Source organism: Xenopus laevis, chromosome 2S, assembly GCF_017654675.1.
Source record: "Xenopus laevis strain J_2021 chromosome 2S, Xenopus_laevis_v10.1, whole genome shotgun sequence".
Classification (NCBI taxonomy): domain Eukaryota; kingdom Metazoa; phylum Chordata; class Amphibia; order Anura; family Pipidae; genus Xenopus; species Xenopus laevis.
The window spans coordinates 163,579,995-163,602,313 of NC_054374.1; the positions used below are offsets into that span (position 1 = coordinate 163,579,995).

At 40.8% G+C, this 22,319-nt stretch overlaps 2 protein-coding genes across 3 annotated transcripts in view; both read right to left on the reverse strand.

The window, feature by feature from the left end:
- The window catches only part of capn5.S (calpain 5 S homeolog), a 52,852-nt gene that overhangs the window by 7,043 nt on the left and 23,490 nt on the right, over nucleotides 1–22,319 (reverse strand). For both annotated transcript variants that reach the window (NM_001091200.1, XM_041583067.1), the window contains 1 exon segment: nucleotides 19,932–20,063. In NM_001091200.1, the coding sequence (NP_001084669.1) occupies nucleotides 19,932–20,063 (132 nt within the window).
- On the reverse strand, nucleotides 1,154–2,717 carry omp.S (olfactory marker protein S homeolog). The gene is given in 1 exon segment (NM_001085770.1): nucleotides 1,154–2,717. A coding segment is annotated over 1 exon segment (477 nt). The 5' UTR covers nucleotides 2,668–2,717; the 3' UTR covers nucleotides 1,154–2,190.

Genomic DNA, 22,319 nt, shown 5'->3' on the forward strand with positions numbered 1-22,319 from the left:
TTTTTACTTTTATTCCAAGATATTAAGGGATACATGTACTGTTAATATGAATGAATTGTGTTACAACAGCGCCACCTGCTGGTCAGTTTCCCACCAGTCTGACCAGCAAGTAGTCAAGGAAGTTGTCAGGAGAAAGAAAGAGGCTGATGTTCTTCTGCTTAGGAATAAAATTAGAAACCTTTCTCACATCTTTCCTAAGCAGAAGAACATCAGCCTCTTTCTTTCTCCTGACAACTTCCTTGACTACTTGCTGGTCAGACTGGTGGGAAACTGACCAGCAGGTGGCGCTGTTGTAACAAAATTCATTCATATTAACAGTATGTGTATCCCTTAATATCTTGGAATAAAAAATAAATAAATAATGAATGTACATTGCACAAGTGCTTAGAATAGCCCCCTCGTCCATTTTACATTCACTTATTTTAAAGGTTGACTTATCCTTTAAGATATGGAGGGCATGTTATAAAATCATGCTGCATATTTTTAGGATGTCACCTATATTTATACCCCTGGAAGGGGCAAGTACCATGGTTTTCGTGTGACAGAGTCTGTTTGGAGAGAGAAAAGGGGATGCACTAGGTGTGGCTTAAAACCTCCCCCAGATTTTGGTCCCGAGTGGTTGACAATCTCTACATTTGGCTGAAACCCCTCATTTACTTACTCTCCCTGCTGTTACTGCCTTACCTGCTTTCCAGACTGTAATTGCCTCCCCAGGTAACCCCAACATACAGGGGCAGTTAGTATTCTAATAACACACCAGGGGAGACAGGGGCCTGTGGATAAAGCTCTAGTGGGGGAGAAGTTGGGCAGGTACAATACACAGGACTACATATAAATAAACCAGGGTTCTCCCAGTTCTTCTTACCCTCCTGGTTACCAGTTCTCCTGTGGCCCTGGCGGGGCCAAATAACCAGCAAAGAAAGAACAGCTGAACTCTTCTACAGTAAAAGCACTGAACTTGCTGTTAAAACACATCAGCTCTTAAAGTCACGGACGCTCAATGGAAGAGCCACCACCTCTCTGCTGAGCTGATCTCGCCTCACCCGTGAAATAAATACAAAAACGTGCATAACACACACACTCCTATTGGTGAATTCGTCTTTTAATTGGAACCACAATGGGCACCACAGACAAAAATAAAACCACTGAATATATGGTTCTCAAGCTTTATTTTCCAGGAGATAAATACATAAAATTTCTGCGTTAGTGTGAATATGGTCAAACCATTACAACAAATGATTTACAACAGGTTGTAGAACGGATTCCAATACAATTCTTGATGGGTTACAAAGAATACAGTATATCCAGGCTGCCAATCAGATGGTACCATGGTATCCTATCACACTATGGGTTTGTATTTCAATGATCAGTGGGAGATGGTACCAAGCTCTGATATGTGCAGGGACCTCAACCTCATAAGTAGTGACACCCCACCATTCCACTGAACCCACCAGCAGTAATCTCCACAGGCACCTATATCCCCAGGGCCCCCTTAGACACCAATAACCCCCAGGGCCTGACCCCTCAGACACTGATACCCAAGCACTGGACACCAATGTGCAATCCCTGTACTTTGGGAGTTGTAGTTTTTTGGTACCTTCTGCATGCTGTAGATGTGACATCCAAGGTCCCCAAATGTACCCTTCCCTGGTTTTGGTGCTAATAAAGAAGAACCTCAGTACACTCACCAAAAATGGTTTACCTATACACACTTTTTTGTCTTGGGTTGAGTTCAGGGGGTCCAGACTACATGGTCAGTGAAGTAGGGTTCTCCCAGACCCAGTCCCACATATAATATATAGAAAACACACCGATATGGAACTATACAAAATCATGGCCTTATGTGAAGGTTTGATGGGTCTTCCTCTTACTATGTTAGCTCCATGCTACACTTAGTAACACACTGCCCCTACATTAATGAAACCACTTAGTGCTACGTATTATACAAACTACAGATAAGCAAACAGGAACATCATTAATAATCAGGTTATGGTGGGAAGCTGATCATCATTATTCATACACTGGATGACAAGTCCATTTGGCAGACAATAAAAAGGATGTTAATTATTCATGCTTAATTGGACCTTCTAAAGAAGAACCGAATTTGGAGATCAGTGGTTGAAGTCCATTTGTTCTCAATACAAATATATTAATAAATCACAATGTTTTTGTCCAACATTAAATGCTCTTTCAGCCCCTGAAGCCAATGGAATATTCGACGGTGGATGGGTCAGCGCCATCTAAGAAAGTGAAGACAAAGTACATCACTTTACGTATTTTGGCCAACTCTGCTATCCTTTCCCCAAACTCTTGGGCATCAGCCTCATTGCACTCCACCTTGTCCTTGGCATCTTTCTTGTAGAAGACAGCTGAAGGTTCCAGAAGCTGCCGGGTCATGAGGTTTGTAAGGTCTGGGGTCCAATGCTGGGAGGTGCCAGTGATCATGACTTTCCCCGGTGTTTTCAAATGGACTTTCCACCACAGGAATCTGAGCTTCTGCTTGGGGAAATCCAAGCGGTAGATGTAGTCGTTGGCTCGGAGGAGCATCTCACCCTCCTGAGGTTTGCCATTCTTTTGCTGGAGGGTTTGGACTCGGATACGCATGCACTTGGTAAGCTGAGTGTCCTCGTTGAAAGGAAGCTCCATCTCTGAGGTTTCAGGTGCCATTGCTCCTCAACCGTTCTTGCGATCTACGTCTGCCTGCCTCTGCAACTCAACCCAAAACTACAATCCCAAAGCACGACTACCTCCTCTTCATCTGCCTCACACATAACTCTGCTAAGCAACGTGGCCTATTGATGCAACTTACCCCTCCCGGGGATTCCTGCGGATGCTCTCTTGGCTTATTTAGAGGTTACCAACACGTAATTGCCTATGTAAACAAATCTACAAGGAGCAGATATAAAGTTGCCTTAGAAACACTTTATGAGAAGGGAAATACTAATGGCTGTAAATAGGATGCCTTTACTGGCTGATGCCATTCTGCACAACATCTCAGAACACTTCATCCTCTTCTTGAGGAGCAAAAGAAAGGGTTGACTTCAGGTGACTCAAACAAATGCGCCTTTAGGTACTTCCAAATTCTAACCCAAGATACAGTGTCACGGTAAAAAAGAAAAGAAAAGAAGAAAAACACTTGTTACTGTCACAGATTTCCAATGTTACACACGCAATACATTTCCTATGAAACCATGTATGTGCCATTTCTATACTTGCACCACTTGCATCAACATCATCATTGCTTCAGCTCACTTATGTCCCCAAACTTCTCTTGATTTTGTCAGGTAAAGAGTTGCATGTTGGGTTGGAGCACCGAGTATATTAACGCTCAAAAAGAAAGCGGGGGCCACCACAATGTACAGACCATTGAGCTGTCTGTGTGGACAGAGTTGTCAGGGCCATAGGTAAAGGGCAACTTTTGTGTTTGGCAGGCTAATTAAAGATATTTTCTACACAGTATCAAAGACACTTAGGTACTGGACCTCTCCCAGACTTACAGTAGCAACAAGTATCTGGAGGCGAGTTACTATATAGGTACTTATGAGCCACCCCCCCTAGGCATGGGTCATTGGGTGCCTATATTGTAAATACAGCCATTTTCATGTGTCCAATTCCATGTATAATACCCCAGAACACACAGCAGATAAATACAGTGCCAATTTCATGTATAATACCCCAGAACACACAGCAGATAAATACAGTGCCAATTTCATGTATAATACCCCAGAACACACAGCAGATAAATACAGTGCCAATTTCATGTATAATACCCCAGAACACACAACAGATAAATACAGGGCCAATTCCATGTATAATACCCAGAACACACAGCAGGATAAATACAGTGCCAATTCCATGTATAATACCCCAGAACACACAGCAGATAAATACAGTGCCAATTCCATGTATAATACCCCAGAACACACAGCAGATAAATACAGTGCCAATTTCATGTATAATACCCCAGAACACACAGCAGATAAATACAGTGCCAATTTCATGTATAATACCCCAGAACCCACAGCAGATAAATACAGGGCTAATTCCATGTATAATACCCCAGAACACACAGCAGATAAATACAGTGCCAATTCCATGTATAATACCCCAGAACACACAGAGGATAAATACAGTGTCAATTCCATGTATAATACCCCTGAAAACACAGAGGATAAATACAGTGTCAATTCCATGTATAATACCCCAGAACACACAGCAGATAAATACAGGGCCAATTCCATGTATAATACCCCAGAACACACAGCTGAATAAATACAGGGCCAATTCCATGTATAATACCCCAGAACACACAGTGGGATAAATACAGTGCCAATTCCATGTATAATACCCCAGAACACACAGCAGATAAATACAGTGCCAATTCCATGTATAATACCCCAGAACACACAGCAGATAAATACAGTGCCAATTCCATGTATAATACCCCAGAACACACAGCAGATAAATACAGTGCCAATTCCATGTATAATACCCCAGAACACACAGCAGATAAATACAGTGCCAATTCCATGTATAATACCCCAGAACACACAGAGGATAAAATACAGTGCCAATCCCATGTATAATACCCCAGAACACACAGCAGATAAATACAGGGCTAATTCCATGTATAATACCCCAGAACACACAGCAGATAAATACAGTGCCAATTCCATGTATAATACCCCAGAACCCACAGCAGATAAATACAGTGCCAATTCCATGTATAATACCCCAGAACACACAGCTGAATAAATACAGGGCCAATTCCATGTATAATACCCCAGAACACACAGCAGATAAATACAGTGCCAATTCCATGTATAATACCCCAGAACACACAGCAGATAAATACAGTGCCAATTCCATGTATAATACCCCAGAACACACAGCAGATATATACAGTGCCAATTCCATGTATAATACCCCAGAACACACAGCTGAATAAATACAGGGCCAATTCCATGTATAATACCCCAGAACACACAGCAGATAAATACAGTGCCAATTCCATGTATAATACCCCAGAACACACAGCTGAATAAATACAGGGCCAATTCCATGTATAATACCCCAGAACACACAGCAGATAAATACAGTGCCAATTCCATGTATAATACCCCAGAACACACAGCAGATAAATACAGTGCCAATTCCATGTATAATACCCCAGAACACACAGCTGAATAAATACAGGGCCAATTCCATGTATAATACCCCAGAACAAACAGCAGATAAATACAGTGCCAATTCCATGTATAATACCCCAGAACACACAGCAGATAAATACAGTGCCAATTCCATGTATAATACCCCAGAACACACAGCAGATAAATACAGTGCCAATTCCATGTATAATACCCCAGAACACACAGAGGATAAAATACAGTGCCAATCCCATGTATAATACCCCAGAACACACAGCAGATAAATACAGGGCTAATTCCATGTATAATACCCCAGAACACACAGCAGATAAATACAGTGCCAATTCCATGTATAATACCCCAGAACCCACAGCAGATAAATACAGTGCCAATTCCATGTATAATACCCCAGAACACACAGCAGGATAAATACAGGGCCAATTCCATGTATAATACCCCAGAACACACAGCAGATAAATACAGTGTCAATTCCATGTATAATACCCCAGAACCCACAGCAGATAAATACAGAGCCAATTCCATGTATAATACCCCAGAACACACAGCAGATAAATACAGTGCCAATTCCATGTATAATACCCCAGAACACACATTAGATAAATACAGTGCCAATTCCATGTATAATACCCAGAACACACGGCAGATAAATACAGTGTCAATTCCATGTATAATACCCAGAACACACGGCAGATAAATACAGTGCCAATTCCATGTATAATACCCCAGAACACACAGCAGGATAAATACAGGGCCAATTCCATGTATAATACCCCAGAAGACACAGCAGATAAATACAGTGTCAATTCCATGTATAATACCCCAGAACCCACAGCAGATAAATACAGAGCCAATTCCATGTATAATACCCCAGAACACACAGCAGATAAATACAGTGCCAATTCCATGTATAATACCCCAGAACACACATTAGATAAATACAGTGCCAATTCCATGTATAATACCCAGAACACACGGCAGATAAATACAGTGTCAATTCCATGTATAATACCCAGAACACACGGCAGATAAATACAGTGCCAATTCCATGTATAATACCCCAGAACACACAGCAGATAAATACAGTGCCAATTCCATGTATAATACCCCAGAACACACAGCAGAAGAAATACAGTGCCAATTCCATGTATAATACCCCAGAACACACAGCAGATAAATACAGGACCAATTCCATGTATAATACCCCAGAACACACAGCAGAAGAAATACAGTGCCAATTCCATGTATAATACCCCAGAACCCACAGCAGGTAAATACAGTGCCAATTCCATGTATAATACCCCAGAACACACGGCAGATAAATACAGTGCCAATTCCATGTATAATACCCCAGAACCCACAGCAGATAAATACAGGGCCAATTTCATGTATAATATCCCAGAACACACAGCAGATAAATACAGTGCCAATTCCATGTATAATACCCAGAACACACAGCAGGATAAATACAGTGTCAATTCCATGTATAATACCCCAGAACACACAGCAGATAAATACAGTGCCAATTCCATGTATAATACCCAGAACACACGGCAGATAAATACAGTGCCAATTCCATGTATAATACCCCAGAACACATAACAGATAAATACAGTGCCAATTCCATGTATAATACCCCAGAACCCACAGCAGATAAATACAGTGCCAATTCCATGTATAATACCCAGAACACACAGCAGGATAAATACAGTGCCAATTCCATGTATAATACCCCAGAACACACAGCAGAAGAAATACAGTGCCAATTCCATGTATAATACCCCAGAACCCACAGCAGGTAAATACAGTGCCAATTCCATGTATAATACCCCAGAACACACAGCAGAAGAAATACAGTGCCAATTCCATGTATAATACCCAGAACACACAGCAGGATAAATACAGTGTCAATTCCATGTATAATACCCCAGAACACACGGCAGATAAATACAGTGCCAATTCCATGTATAATACCCTAGAACACACAGCAGATAAATACAGTGTCAATTCCATGTATAATACCCCAGAACCCACAGCAGATAAATACAGTGCCAATTCCATGTATAATACCCCAGAACACACAGCAGATAAATACAGTGCCAATTCCATGTATAATACCCCAGAACACACAGCAGACGAAATACAGTGCCAATTCCATGTATAATACCCCAGAACCCACAGCAGATAAATACAGTGCCAATTCCATGTATAATACCCCAGAACCCACAGCAGGTAAATACAGTGCCAATTCCATGTATAATACCCCAGAACACACAGCAGAAGGAATACAGTGCCAATTCCATGTATAATACGCCAGAACACACAGCAGATAAATACAGTGCCAATTCCATGTATAATACCCCAGAACACACAGCAGATAAATACAGGACCAATTCCATGTATAATACCCCAGAACACACAGCAGAAGAAATACAGTGCCAATTCCATGTATAATACCCCAGAACCCACAGCAGGTAAATACAGTGCCAATTCCATGTATAATACCCCAGAACACACGGCAGATAAATACAGTGCCAATTCCATGTATAATACCCCAGAACCCACAGCAGATAAATACAGGGCCAATTTCATGTATAATATCCCAGAACACACAGCAGATAAATACAGTGCCAATTCCATGTATAATACCCAGAACACACAGCAGGATAAATACAGTGTCAATTCCATGTATAATACCCCAGAACACACAGCAGATAAATACAGTGCCAATTCCATGTATAATACCCAGAACACACGGCAGATAAATACAGTGCCAATTCCATGTATAATACCCCAGAACACATAACAGATAAATACAGTGCCAATTCCATGTATAATACCCCAGAACCCACAGCAGATAAATACAGTGCCAATTCCATGTATAATACCCAGAACACACAGCAGGATAAATACAGTGCCAATTCCATGTATAATACCCCAGAACACACAGCAGAAGAAATACAGTGCCAATTCCATGTATAATACCCCAGAACCCACAGCAGGTAAATACAGTGCCAATTCCATGTATAATACCCCAGAACACACAGCAGAAGAAATACAGTGCCAATTCCATGTATAATACCCAGAACACACAGCAGGATAAATACAGTGTCAATTCCATGTATAATACCCCAGAACACACGGCAGATAAATACAGTGCCAATTCCATGTATAATACCCTAGAACACACAGCAGATAAATACAGTGTCAATTCCATGTATAATACCCCAGAACCCACAGCAGATAAATACAGTGCCAATTCCATGTATAATACCCCAGAACACACAGCAGATAAATACAGTGCCAATTCCATGTATAATACCCCAGAACACACAGCAGACGAAATACAGTGCCAATTCCATGTATAATACCCCAGAACCCACAGCAGATAAATACAGTGCCAATTCCATGTATAATACCCCAGAACCCACAGCAGGTAAATACAGTGCCAATTCCATGTATAATACCCCAGAACACACAGCAGAAGGAATACAGTGCCAATTCCATGTATAATACGCCAGAACACACAGCAGATAAATACAGTGCCAATTCCATGTATAATACCCCAGAACACACAGCAGATAAATACAGGACCAATTCCATGTATAATACCCCAGAACACACAGCAGAAGAAATACAGTGCCAATTCCATGTATAATACCCCAGAACCCACAGCAGGTAAATACAGTGCCAATTCCATGTATAATACCCCAGAACACACGGCAGATAAATACAGTGCCAATTCCATGTATAATACCCCAGAACCCACAGCAGATAAATACAGGGCCAATTTCATGTATAATATCCCAGAACACACAGCAGATAAATACAGTGCCAATTCCATGTATAATACCCAGAACACACAGCAGGATAAATACAGTGTCAATTCCATGTATAATACCCCAGAACACACAGCAGATAAATACAGTGCCAATTCCATGTATAATACCCAGAACACACGGCAGATAAATACAGTGCCAATTCCATGTATAATACCCCAGAACACATAACAGATAAATACAGTGCCAATTCCATGTATAATACCCCAGAACCCACAGCAGATAAATACAGTGCCAATTCCATGTATAATACCCAGAACACACAGCAGGATAAATACAGTGCCAATTCCATGTATAATACCCCAGAACACACAGCAGAAGAAATACAGTGCCAATTCCATGTATAATACCCCAGAACCCACAGCAGGTAAATACAGTGCCAATTCCATGTATAATACCCCAGAACACACAGCAGAAGAAATACAGTGCCAATTCCATGTATAATACCCAGAACACACAGCAGGATAAATACAGTGTCAATTCCATGTATAATACCCCAGAACACACGGCAGATAAATACAGTGCCAATTCCATGTATAATACCCTAGAACACACAGCAGATAAATACAGTGTCAATTCCATGTATAATACCCCAGAACCCACAGCAGATAAATACAGTGCCAATTCCATGTATAATACCCCAGAACACACAGCAGATAAATACAGTGCCAATTCCATGTATAATACCCCAGAACACACAGCAGACGAAATACAGTGCCAATTCCATGTATAATACCCCAGAACCCACAGCAGATAAATACAGTGCCAATTCCATGTATAATACCCCAGAACCCACAGCAGGTAAATACAGTGCCAATTCCATGTATAATACCCCAGAACACACAGCAGAAGGAATACAGTGCCAATTCCATGTATAATACTGCATGACTGGGCAGTAAATATCAGTGGCTATACTTTGTTTCGGAGGGACAGAGGCAATAGAAAAGGAGGAGGGGTATGTCTGTATGTTAGGCAGGATTTAAAAGCTCATATAAAGGAGGAGGTTATGTTAGAAAATGAGGGGCCAGAAGTCGTATGGGTGGAGTTCTTCACCAATTGTAAAGAATCCAGCAAATTAATTGTAGGAGTATGCTATAGACCCCCTAATGTAAGTGAGGAGGAAGAGACAAAGCTCCTAATGCAAATAGAAAAGGCTGCTAGTTTAGGTAAAGTAATGATAATGGGGGATTTTAATTACCCAGATATTGACTGGAGCAACGGTACTGCTAGATCAGTTAATGGGAGCAAGTTTATAAACTTATTGCACGACAATTTTTTAGCACAGGTTGTTGAGGAGCCTACCAGAAAAAATGCTATTCTTGATTTAGTGATCTCAAATGACCCAGAACTTATAGCAAATGTGCAAGTCATTGAACCCCTGGGTAATAGTGACCATAATGTTATATCTTTTAATGTCTGGTGCAAAAAACAAAAATATACTGGGGCAACAAAAACCATGAATTTTGCCAAAGCTAATTTTAGTGCCTTGAGGGCTGCCCTACAGAGCATTGATTGGGGCATTAGGTTTTCAGCTAAAAACACAGAACAGAAATGGTTGTCCTTTAAAATGATATTAAATCATTACTGTTCTCAATTTATTCCCTTAAGGACTAAACGTAGAAGCTCTAAGAATCATCCTGTGTGGCTTAATACAGAGGTAAAGATGTTAATGGGAAAGAAGAGAAAGGCATTTAAAAACTACAAATCTGTAGGGACAGAAGCTGCATTTAATGAATATAAACACTGTAATAAATGTTGTAAATCAGCAATCCGGAAGGCTAAGAAAAGAAATGAAGAGTTAATTGCGGTGGAGGTGAAAACTAACCCTAAAAAGTTTTATAAATATATTAATAGTAAAAAGATGCAGGTTGAGAGTGTTGCTCCATTAAATAATGGTATCAGTATGGTTGTAACAGATACAGATAAGGCAAATGTGTTAAATCAGTTCTTTTCTTCAGTGTATACAATAGAGGAGTCTGGGTTCACAGGCTCACTTAATAACTGCACGAATGGTTCAGCTCAATCTAGTCAGTGGCTGACTCAGGATATGATTCAAAAAGCTTTAATACAAATTAATGTAAACAAGGCTCCAGGGCCTGATGGCATACACCCCCGGGTTCTAAGAGAGCTTAGTTCAGTTTTAGACCAGCCCTTATTTCTGATTTTCTCAGATTCACTGTCATCTGGTATGGTGCCTATGGATTGGAGAAAAGCTGATGTTATTCCAATATTTAAAAAGGGATTACGATCTCAGCCTGGCAATTATAGGCCAGTAAGCTTGACATCTGTGGTGGGCAAATTATTTGAAGGCTTGTTAAGGGATCACATACAAAATTTTGTCCTAATGAATGACATTATGAGCAACAATCAGCATGGCTTTATGAAGGATAGGTCATGTCAGACGAATTTGATTGCATTTTATGATGTGGTAAGTAAGATTCTGGATAGTGGGGGGGCAGTAGATGTGATCTATTTGGATTTTGCCAAAGCGTTTGATACTGTGCCCCACAAACGACTGCTTTCTAAACTAAGGTCTGTTGGGCTTAATGAAGTCGTTTGCACGTGGATAGGAAACTGGCTACAGGATCGGGTACAGAGGGTGGTTGTTAATGGGACATTCTCTACTTGGAGTAAGGTTCTTAGTGGGGTCCCCCAGGGCTCAGTATTGGGTCCACTTTTATTTAACTTGTTCATTAATGACTTAGGGGAGGGTGTTGTAAGTAATGTATCAGTGTTTGCAGATGACACAAAATTATCCAGCCCAATTAATTCCATCCAGGATGTGGCATCCTTGCAACAGGATCTTGACAAACTGGCAATCTGGGCAGCTAAGTGGCAAATGAGATTCAATGTTGATAAATGTAAAGTCATGCACCTGGGATGTAAAAATATCCAAGCCACTTATACCCTAAATGGGACTGCACTAGGCAAATCCATTATGGAAAAGGACCTTGGAGTCCTTGTAGATGATAAACTTGGCTGTAGCAAGCAATGCCAGTCAGCAGCATCAAGGGCAAATAAGGTCTTGAGCTGTATTAAAAGGGGCATAGAGTCACGGGAGGAGGGGGTCATTCTTCCACTGTATAGAGCACTTGTAAGGCCCCATCTAGAATATGCCGTACAGTTTTGGTCTCCATCACTCAAACAGGACATTATTGTATTAGAGAGGGTACAGAGAAGAGCAACTAAGCTGGTAAAAGGTATTGAAAATCTTAGCTATGAGGAAAGACTGGCCAAATTGGGGATGTTCACGCTGGAGAAGAGGCGCTTAAGGGGTGATATGATGACTATGTATAAATATATAAAGGGATCATATAACAATCTCTCTAATGCTTTATTTACCAGTAGGTCTTTCCAGCTGACACGAGGTCACCCATTCCGATTAGAAGAAAAGAGGTTCCGCCTAAATATTCGGAAGGGGTTTTTTACAGTGAGAGCTGTGAAGATGTGGAATTCTCTCCCTGAATCAGTTGTACAGGCTGATACATTAGATAGCTTTAAGAAGGGGTTGGATGGCTTTTTAGCAAGTAAGGGAATACAGGGTTATGGGAAATAGCTCATAGTCCAAGTTGATCCAGGGACTAATCCGATTGCCATTTTGGAGTCAGGAAGGAATTTTTCCCCCTCTAAGGCAAATTGGAGAGGCTTCAGATGGGTTTTTTGCCTTCCTCTGGATCAACTGGCAGATAGGTAGTTAATAAACAAAAAAAAAAAAAGGTTGAACTCGATGGACATGTGTCTTTTTTCAACCTTACTTACTATGTTACTATGTTACTATGTAACACACAGCAGATAAATACAGTGCCAATTCCATGTATAATACCCCAGAACACACAGCAGAAGGAATACAGTGCCAATTCCATGTATAATACCCAGAACACACAGCAGGATAAATACAGTGTCAATTCCATGTATAATACCCCAGAACACACAGCAGATAAATACAGTGCCAATTCCATGTATAATACCCCAGAACACACAGCAGAAGAAATACAGTGCCAATTCCATGTATAATACCCCAGAACCCACAGCAGATAAATACAGGGCCAATTCCATGTATAATACCCCAGAACCCACAGCAGAAGAAATACAGTGCCAATTCCATGTATAATACCCCAGAACCCACAGCAGGTAAATACAGTGCCAATTCCATGTATAATACCCCAGAACACACAGCAGAAGGAATACAGTGCCAATTCCATGTATAATACCCCAGAACACACAGCAGATAAATACAGTGCCAATTCCATGTATAATACCCCAGAACCCACAGCAGATAAATACAGTGCCAATTCCATGTATAATACCCCAGAACACACAGCAGAAGGAATACAGTGCCAATTCCATGTATAATACCCAGAACACAAAGCAGAATAAATACAGTGCCAATTCCATGTATAATACCCCAGAACCCACAGCAGATAAATACAGTGCCAATTCCATGTATAATACCCCAGAACACACAGCAGATAAATACAGTGCCAATTCCATGTATAATACCCCAGAACCCACAGCAGATAAATACAGTGCCAATTCCATGTATAATACCCCAGAACACACAGCAGAAGGAATACAGTGCCAATTCCATGTATAATACCCAGAACACACAGCAGGATAAATACAGTGTCAATTCCATGTATAATACCCCAGAACACACAGCAGATAAATACAGTGTCAATTCCATGTATAATACCCCAGAACACACAGCAGATAAATACAGTGCCAATTCCATGTATAATACCCCAGAACCCACAGCAGATAAATACAGTGCCAATTCCATGTATAATACCCCAGAACCCACAGCAGAAGAAATACAGTGCCAATTCCATGTATAATACCCCAGAACCCACAGCAGGTAAATACAGTGCCAATTCCATGTATAATACCCCAGAACACACAGCAGAAGGAATACAGTGCCAATTCCATGTATAATACCCCAGAACACACAGCAGATAAATACAGTTCCAATTCCATGTATAATACCCCAGAACCCACAGCAGATAAATACAGTGCCAATTCCATGTATAATACCCCAGAACACACAGCAGATAAATACAGTGCCAATTCCATGTATAATACCCCAGAACACACAGCAGATAAATACAGTGCCAATTCCATGTATAATACCCCAGAACACACAGCAGATAAATACAGTGCCAATTCCATGTATAATACCCCAGAACACACAGCAGAAGGAATACAGTGCCAATTCCATGTATAATACCCCAGAACACACAGCAGAAGGAATACAGTGCCAATTCCATGTATAATACCCAGAACACACAGCAGGATAAATACAGTGTCAATTCCATGTATAATACCCCAGAACACACAGCAGATAAATACAGTGCCAGTTCCATGTATAATACCCCAGAACACATAACAGATAAATACAGTGCCAATTCCATGTATAATACCCCAGAACACACAGCAGATAAATACAGTGCCAATTCCATGTATAATACCCCAGAACCCACAGCAGATAAATACAGTGCCAATTCCATGTATAATACCCCAGAACACACAGCAGATAAATACAGTGCCAATTCCATGTATAATACCCCAGAACACACAGCAGATAAATACAGTGCCAATTCCATGTATAATACCCCAGAACACACAGCAGATAAATACAGTAACAATTCCTTGTATAATACCCCAGAACACACAGCAGATAAATACAGTGCCAATTCCATGTATAATACCCCAGAACACACAGCAGGATAAATACAGTGCCAATTCCATGTATAATACCCCAGAACACATAACAGATAAATACAGTGCCAATTCCATGTATAATACCCCAGAACACACAGCAGATAAATACAGTGCCAATTCCATGTATAATACCCCAGAACCCACAGCAGATAAATACAGTGCCAATTCCATGTATAATACCCCAGAACACACAGCAGATAAATACAGTGCCAATTCCATGTATAATACCCCAGAACACACAGCAGATAAATACAGTGCCAATTCCATGTATAATACCCCAGAACACACAGCAGATAAATACAGTAACAATTCCTTGTATAATACCCCAGAACACACAGCAGATAAATACAGTGCCAATTCCATGTATAATACCCCAGAACACACAGCAGATAAATACATTACCAATTCCTTGTATAATACCCCAGAACACACAGCAGATAAATACAGTGCCAATTCCATGTATAATACCCCAGAACACATGGCTTAGTCAACCTATATCTTCATTACTGTCCATCAATGGACTGGGCATCAGGAAATATTGTTTCTTTTTTTAATTTTTTGAGGTTTTAATAGTTTCCCTACAGTGCTATTCTCCAAGCAGACATTTAACATGCTATCTGGTTGCTAGTGGTCACTTAACCCAGCAAACAGGAGGCAGATTTCTGCTCTGATATTATTATTATTAATATGTTTAATCACTCTGTGGACCCTCTCCTATTGATCTTCAAGTCTGTCAACTAAACCAAAGGTTTGTTTGTTGCTAGGTAAATTGAACTCTAGTAACCAGAGAGTATATTCCAGACGGGAGGATTGTAGAACTTTATATTTAGGGGCCTTTAGTAATTTTGCCCCCTCATCAAGGATAAGCAGGTATGACCATTGGAGTTCTAAGTAGGGATGTACCGAATCCAGGATTCTGATTGGAATACGGCCTTTTTCAGCAGGATTTGGCCGAAATCCTTCTGCCTGGCTGAACCGAATCTGAATAATAATTTGCATATGCAAATAGGGGCTAGGAGGGAGATCACGTGACTTTTTGTCACAAAACAAGGATGTAAAAAATGTTTTCCCCTTCCCAGGCCTATTTTGCTTATGCAAATTAGGATTCGGTATTCGGCCGAATCTTTTGCGAAGGATTCGGTGCATCCCTACTTGTAAGAGAAACTAAAACAGCATTTAGGGAGATATTAAAAGGGAGTTTGACTGACGCCAGCGTCTCGTTAAACACAAACATCAATTAGTCCCGGGGAATCTCCTCTGAGATTACATTATAGGAAACGGCTGGAAGTTTCCACTCCTGAACCCATCTGGGATAAGCCCAAATAACCTTGTGCCTTAGTTACAGGATAATGGGACTTTGCTATAGCAACACACAACTGTGTAGTAACTACTGTGTAGCAACTATAGTAACCAGTACCAATGAGGCATGAATTGGAAATACACAGATCTGGAGTGGGACATATAGAACATGGACTTGGGGGAAGAAATGAAGAGAACAATATATTATTTGTATTATCATATATGGTCCAAGCGCAGGCATTTTTTACACTTCCCTTCTACTCACTATAGAGAGTAACTGACCCCCAGCAGACTGTGATCTTCCGGAGATTTCAGGAAAGCAGAATGCATTTACATTTATGCACCGCAGATAAAGGAGCTTAGCCACCAATGCTGATTATTCTTATAAAAGCACAAAGTCATTATTACTTCCCCTTGTAAAAATCAATGCGGTTTCAGATACACACTGGACATACTTACTAACCATATCGCTCCAGCCAAGAGCAGCCAGAGCCTCCCCGCAAATCTCCATGCCCTTTATTTAAGCTTTATCCCATCTTTATTTATTTGTTAAAGGAGAAGGAAAGGGTAAAATTAAGTAAGCTTTATCAGAAAGGTCTATATAAATATACCAGTAAACCCTCAAAGTAATGCTGCTCTGAGTCCTCTGTCAAAAGAAACAGCACATTTCTTTCCTTCTATTGTGTACTCATGGGCTTCTGTATCAGACTTCCTGTTTTCAGCTTAAACCTCCAGGGCTAGGGCTTGAGCATGCTCAGTTTGCTCCTCTCTCCCTTGCCTGCTGTAATCTGAGGCCAGAGCTATGAGTGAGCAGGAAGAGACTCAGGCAGGAAGTGATGTCACACCAAGCTAATATGGTAGCTGCTATCCTAAACAAACAGAGTTTCTAGAGCTGATTACTAAGGTATGGTAAAACATTCTGCAGAATACATATAGTGTTATAGCTTGCACTATTGTGGCTAATCTATTGCCAATAAACTGCTTCGGTGGCTTTCCTTCGCCTTTAATGGTCCATGTTTCTCTATATTAACCCCTCCCTAATTATGGCCTCATGGGGCACTATACCTCCTGGGCACCCCTACAGCCGCAGGGTTGTAGGGTTGATTCCTCTGTAGTTACGCCCCTGCAGGAGGGCCCACCTACTTCAAACTGGTATCAGTGCTGAATCACCTGATCAACATGGAGCTCTACTATACTATATACAGAATTATATATACTTAATAATAATTTAAGAGTGCTTGGGCTTCTCAACTCAAAGACTGGCCTGGACCCTGCCCTAATTGCCCACACACCCCAGGGCCCCTAGTGATGCGCTTACTGAGAGCCCCAGCCCAGGCAATTAGGAGTAATATAGATAAATGTACCAAAATCACTCCAAACAGACTCAATCACTCAAATGTGATCGGACAGAACACTTAATGGTTTATAGGAAGAGGCACTTAATTATCAGTGTGTGTATAATAACTGTACTGCTGATTATGAAGCAATTTTCCACCCATTTATTGGTGTTACTGGTCCTTTAAAGGAGAACTAAACCCCAAAATGGAATGTGGCTAAAAATGCCATATTTTATATAGTGAATTTATTGCACGAGGCTAAAGTTTGAGCTTGTCAATAGCAGCAATGATCCAGGACTTCAAACTTGTCACAGGGGGTCACCATCTTGGAAAGTGTCTGTGACACTCACATGCTCAGTGGGCTCTGATTGGCTGTTGAGAAGCTAAGCTTAGGGCTCGTCACTAATTATCCAGCAGAAAATGAGCTTCCCTGGCTGTAATATAAGCTGATGCTACAGGTTTGCTGATTATTCAATTCTGATGCTAATTGCACTGGTTTCTGTGCTGCCATGTAGTAATTATGTGTATTAATTACTAATCAGCCTTATATTGTGACATTTCTATTCTATGTGTACTGTATATTGTGAGTGGGTCCCTAAGCTCAGTAAGTGACAGCAGCACAGAGCATGTGCAGTGAATCAGCAGAAAAGAAGATGGGGAGCTACTGGGGCATCTTTGGAGACACAGATCTTTACTGCTAAAGGGCTGTGGTTGCCTTGGGCTGGCACAGAAGCACAAAACATAATGTACAACATTTCTACCTATGTCTTTAGTTCTCCTTTAAGTTCCATACAGCTGCCGTATATGGCAGACATTACTCTGACTAAATGGAACAGTTTTTTCCCCTATGGCTTTACTTCTCCTATAACGACATCTATAGAATAACGACAGACATTCAGCCCATGGTATTTACAGTTCATCCTTATACTCGTAGATTAAAGGGCAGGGAGCGCAGGGTTAATACTCACAGTACTCACTGATACTGCAGGGGAAGAAACTACAAATTGACATAAACAGAACGAGTCAGTACTCTGGGGAGACAGAAATCTGCAGGTACCAGGCAACTGGTCAGAGATACTCAGTTAATGAGCTTCACTATGTCTCCCCTGGTACCAAGAGCTCGCAGTCTCGAAGGATCATGTGATCAGCAGTTACTTCTGAGACTGAAACACGGCCCAGTTCTACTGCAGCACCGACACATTATTAATCAGCTCAGCCAGAAATCTACTCATTTATAAGGATATTAGTGGGGTTCTGTGACCATATAAAGGCACAAGGCTGCAGGCTGAGTTATACAGGGAACTCTGAGTATCACTCATGTATTATAAGGGATAATGTACCCCCTACTGTAAATGATAAGGATATTAGAAGTCACTGAGGGGTTGTTCTGTGACCATATAAAGGCACAAGGCTGCAGGCTGAGTTATACAGGGAACTCTGAGTATCACTCATGTATTATAAGGGATAATGTACCCCCTACTGTAAATGATAAGGATATTAGAAGTCACTGAGGGGTTGTTCTGTGACCATTTAAAGACACAAGGCTGCAGGCTGAGTTATACAGGGAACTCTGAGTATCACTCATGTATTATAAGGGATAATGTACCCCCTACTGTAAATGATAAGGATATTAGAGGTCACTGAGGGGTTCTGTGACCATATAAAGGCACAAGGCTGCAGGCTGAGTTATACAGGGAACTCTGAGTATCACTCATGTATTATAAGGGATAATGTACCCCCTACTGTAAATGATAAGGATATTAGAAGTCACTGAGGGGTTGTTCTGTGACCATATAAAGGCACAAGGCTGCAGGCTGAGTTATACAGGGAACTCTGAGTATCACTCATGTATTATAAGGGATAATGTACCCCCTACTGTAAATGATAAGGATATTAGAAGTCACTGAGGGGTTGTTCTGTGACCATTTAAAGACACAAGGCTGCAGGCTGAGTTATACAGGGAACTCTGAGTATCACTCATGTATTATAAGGGATAATGTACCCCCTACTGTAAATGATAAGGATATTAGAGGTCACTGAGGGGTTCTGTGACCATATAAAGGCACAAGGCTGCAGGCTGAGTTATACAGGGAACTCTGAGTATCACTCATGTATTATAAGGGATAATGTACCCCCTACTGTAAATGATAAGGATATTAGAGGTCACTGAGGGGTTCTGTGACCATATAAAGGCACAAGGCTGCAGGCTGAGTTATACAGGGAACTCTGAGTATCACTCATGTATTATAAGGGATAATGTACCCCCTACTGTAAATGATAAGGATATTAGAAGTCACTGAGGGGTTGTTCTGTGACCATATAAAGGCACAAGGCTGCAGGCTGAGTTATACAGGGAACTCTGAGTATCACTCATGTATTATAAGGGATAATGTACCCCCTACTGTAAATAATAAGGATATTAGAAGTCACTGAGGGGATGTTCTGTGACCATATAAAGGCACAAGGCTGCAGGCTGAGTTATACAGGGAACTCTGAGTGACCATATACATTTTAATATGTTATTGTAAATGGGAATTGGACGAGAAGGAAGATTTACTCAGGGTTCAACTTACCTTCTGCCATAGTTGCTCACGTGAGGCTAAAGAGGAACAGGCGGCAACAAACCAGCAGTTTCCGACTTGTCCTTGATGCAAATCATGTGAACTAATTCCATCCACAAACAGATGAGGGTCACTGCAGAATTCCTGCCAAAAGAGGTAAAAACTGACAGTTTCTTTCAAAGGGAACGGAGAAAACTAATAAGACCAACATAATATTAAAAAAGTGCAACTAAGCCAATGAGAAAGAGAAACATATTGCTCTGAGCAGCATGGCAGCTCCCCCTAAAATTAAAGAAGGAATTCCCTAAAAATATATAAAAAAAAGAAAGAAAACGTTTCCAATGGATGTGTGTGGCCATATTGATTGGATTAGCGATAGTTCTTTGTGCCAAATCCGAATCTGTATAGAAGTCAAGAGAAACCCCTTGGGAATAGAATATAAATTATTATTAGTCTGTTTCTGCCCTTTAATCACATTTCATCACTGCAGGGCCCCGTAGATTTGTTTAACCCACTGAGCTCCTAACGTGTCCCTGTTAATTCACCAAAGCTCAGACCCCTCTCTCTCTCTGTATTAAAGGGCACATTTTCCTGTCCTTTCTATTGCAGAGAAAGATATTGCCTAGAAACCTTAGTGCAGCTCTCGCTCTCTCTCTCTCTTAGGGTCCTAAAATACTGATTTGAGGGTAAGGACTTGCCCACTTTTCCTCCTCAGCATTGGGGAAGAGGGAAGCGTTATCATTGGTGAGAAGGAAAGATTTAGTAACTGAATGTGAACCTATTTGATAGTAATGTCTGTATAAGCATGAATGGGACACAAGGGGGCAGCACTGTACAGTCCCTGCACATTTAACTTAAACCAGTCTTAAAAGGGTTTGTTCTCCTTTAAGTTTACTTTTTTTATGTTATAGAATGCCTGATTCTAATCAAATTTTCAATTGGTCTTCTTAATTCATTTTCTATAGTTTTTTAATTATTTGCCTTCTTCTTCCTCCTCCTCTTTCCAGCTTTCAAATGAGGGTCACTGACCCCATGTAAAAACAAATGCTCTGTAAGGCAATATATTTATTGCTATTGCAAGTTTTTATTACTCGTCTTTCTATTCATATTCCAGTCTCTTATTCAAATCAGTGCATGGTTGCTAGGGGAATTTGAGCCCTAGCAACCAGACTGCTAAAATTGCAAACTGGAGAGCTGCTGAATAAAAAGCTAAATAACTCAAAAACCATAAATAATAAAAAATGAAATCCAGTTGCAAATTGTCTCAGAATATCCCTCTCTAAATCATACTAACAGTTAACTCAAAGGTGAACAACCATTTTAAAAGGGTTTTCGTTAACGGTTAGTCTGATATAGAGAGGGATATTCTGAGACAATTTGCAATTGGTTTTCATTTTTTATTATTTATGGTTTTTAACTCATTTAGCTTTTTATTCAGCAGCTCTCCGGTTTGTAATTTCAGGCATCTGGTTGTTAGGGTCCAGATTCCCCTAGCAACCATGCACTGATTTGAATAAGAGAATGGAATATGAATAGGAGAGGCCTGAATAGAAAGATAAGTAATAAAAAGTAACAATAGCAATACATTTGTGGCCTTACAGAGCATTTGTTTCTTTGATTTGGGTCAGTGACCCCCATTTGAAAGCTAAAGAGTCAGAAGAAGTAATCAAAAAAAAAACAATAGAAAATAAATAATGAAGTCCAAATAAAAAGCTGCTTAGAATTAGTCATGTAATATACTTAAAGTTAACTGAAAGCTAAGAATGCCTGTAAAAAGAACAAAGCAGATCAGATGTTTCCGGTTCCTGATTTATTGCTTAAAATTAAAGCCTTAATGCCCTTTATGGGCCCAAAATGACTCTCTCTCCCCAATCATTGTGTGATCAGTGCTCAGATATAGAGAGATCCATTGGGAAGATGGAAGATCCGTCTGAACCTGGTCAAGAGGTCCCAGTGCCCAAGGCAAGTACTTTGCTCAGCCCATTATTATCATTTGCCACTGCAATTATGACAAAATGACTTGGAAATGAAACCCAGGCTGTGGTTCTGCCCACTGGCCACTAGAGGTCACTGCTTCACTGCCAGACTGAACTGCTGCCAGACTGAACTGCTGCCAGGAACTACTGAAACTCTTATAGCTTCTCTCCAGCTTTGCAAAGGGGAACAGTCTCCTTTTTTAAAACCCCAATTTTGTCCAACACCATCAGAGCAACATCCAAAAACTGCCTAAAACTGAATCCCCTTCGGTTCCCCCTCTTATGTCCCCCAGTTGCAGCCCAGGAACCCTGGTCACCGACTCACTAAACTGTCACAACGTGACCCAGTCAATGCTGCTGAGAGACGGATCAAGTAATGGATGAAAGTGGAGCATTATGGGAAGTTTCTGCACTGGCGAATGGA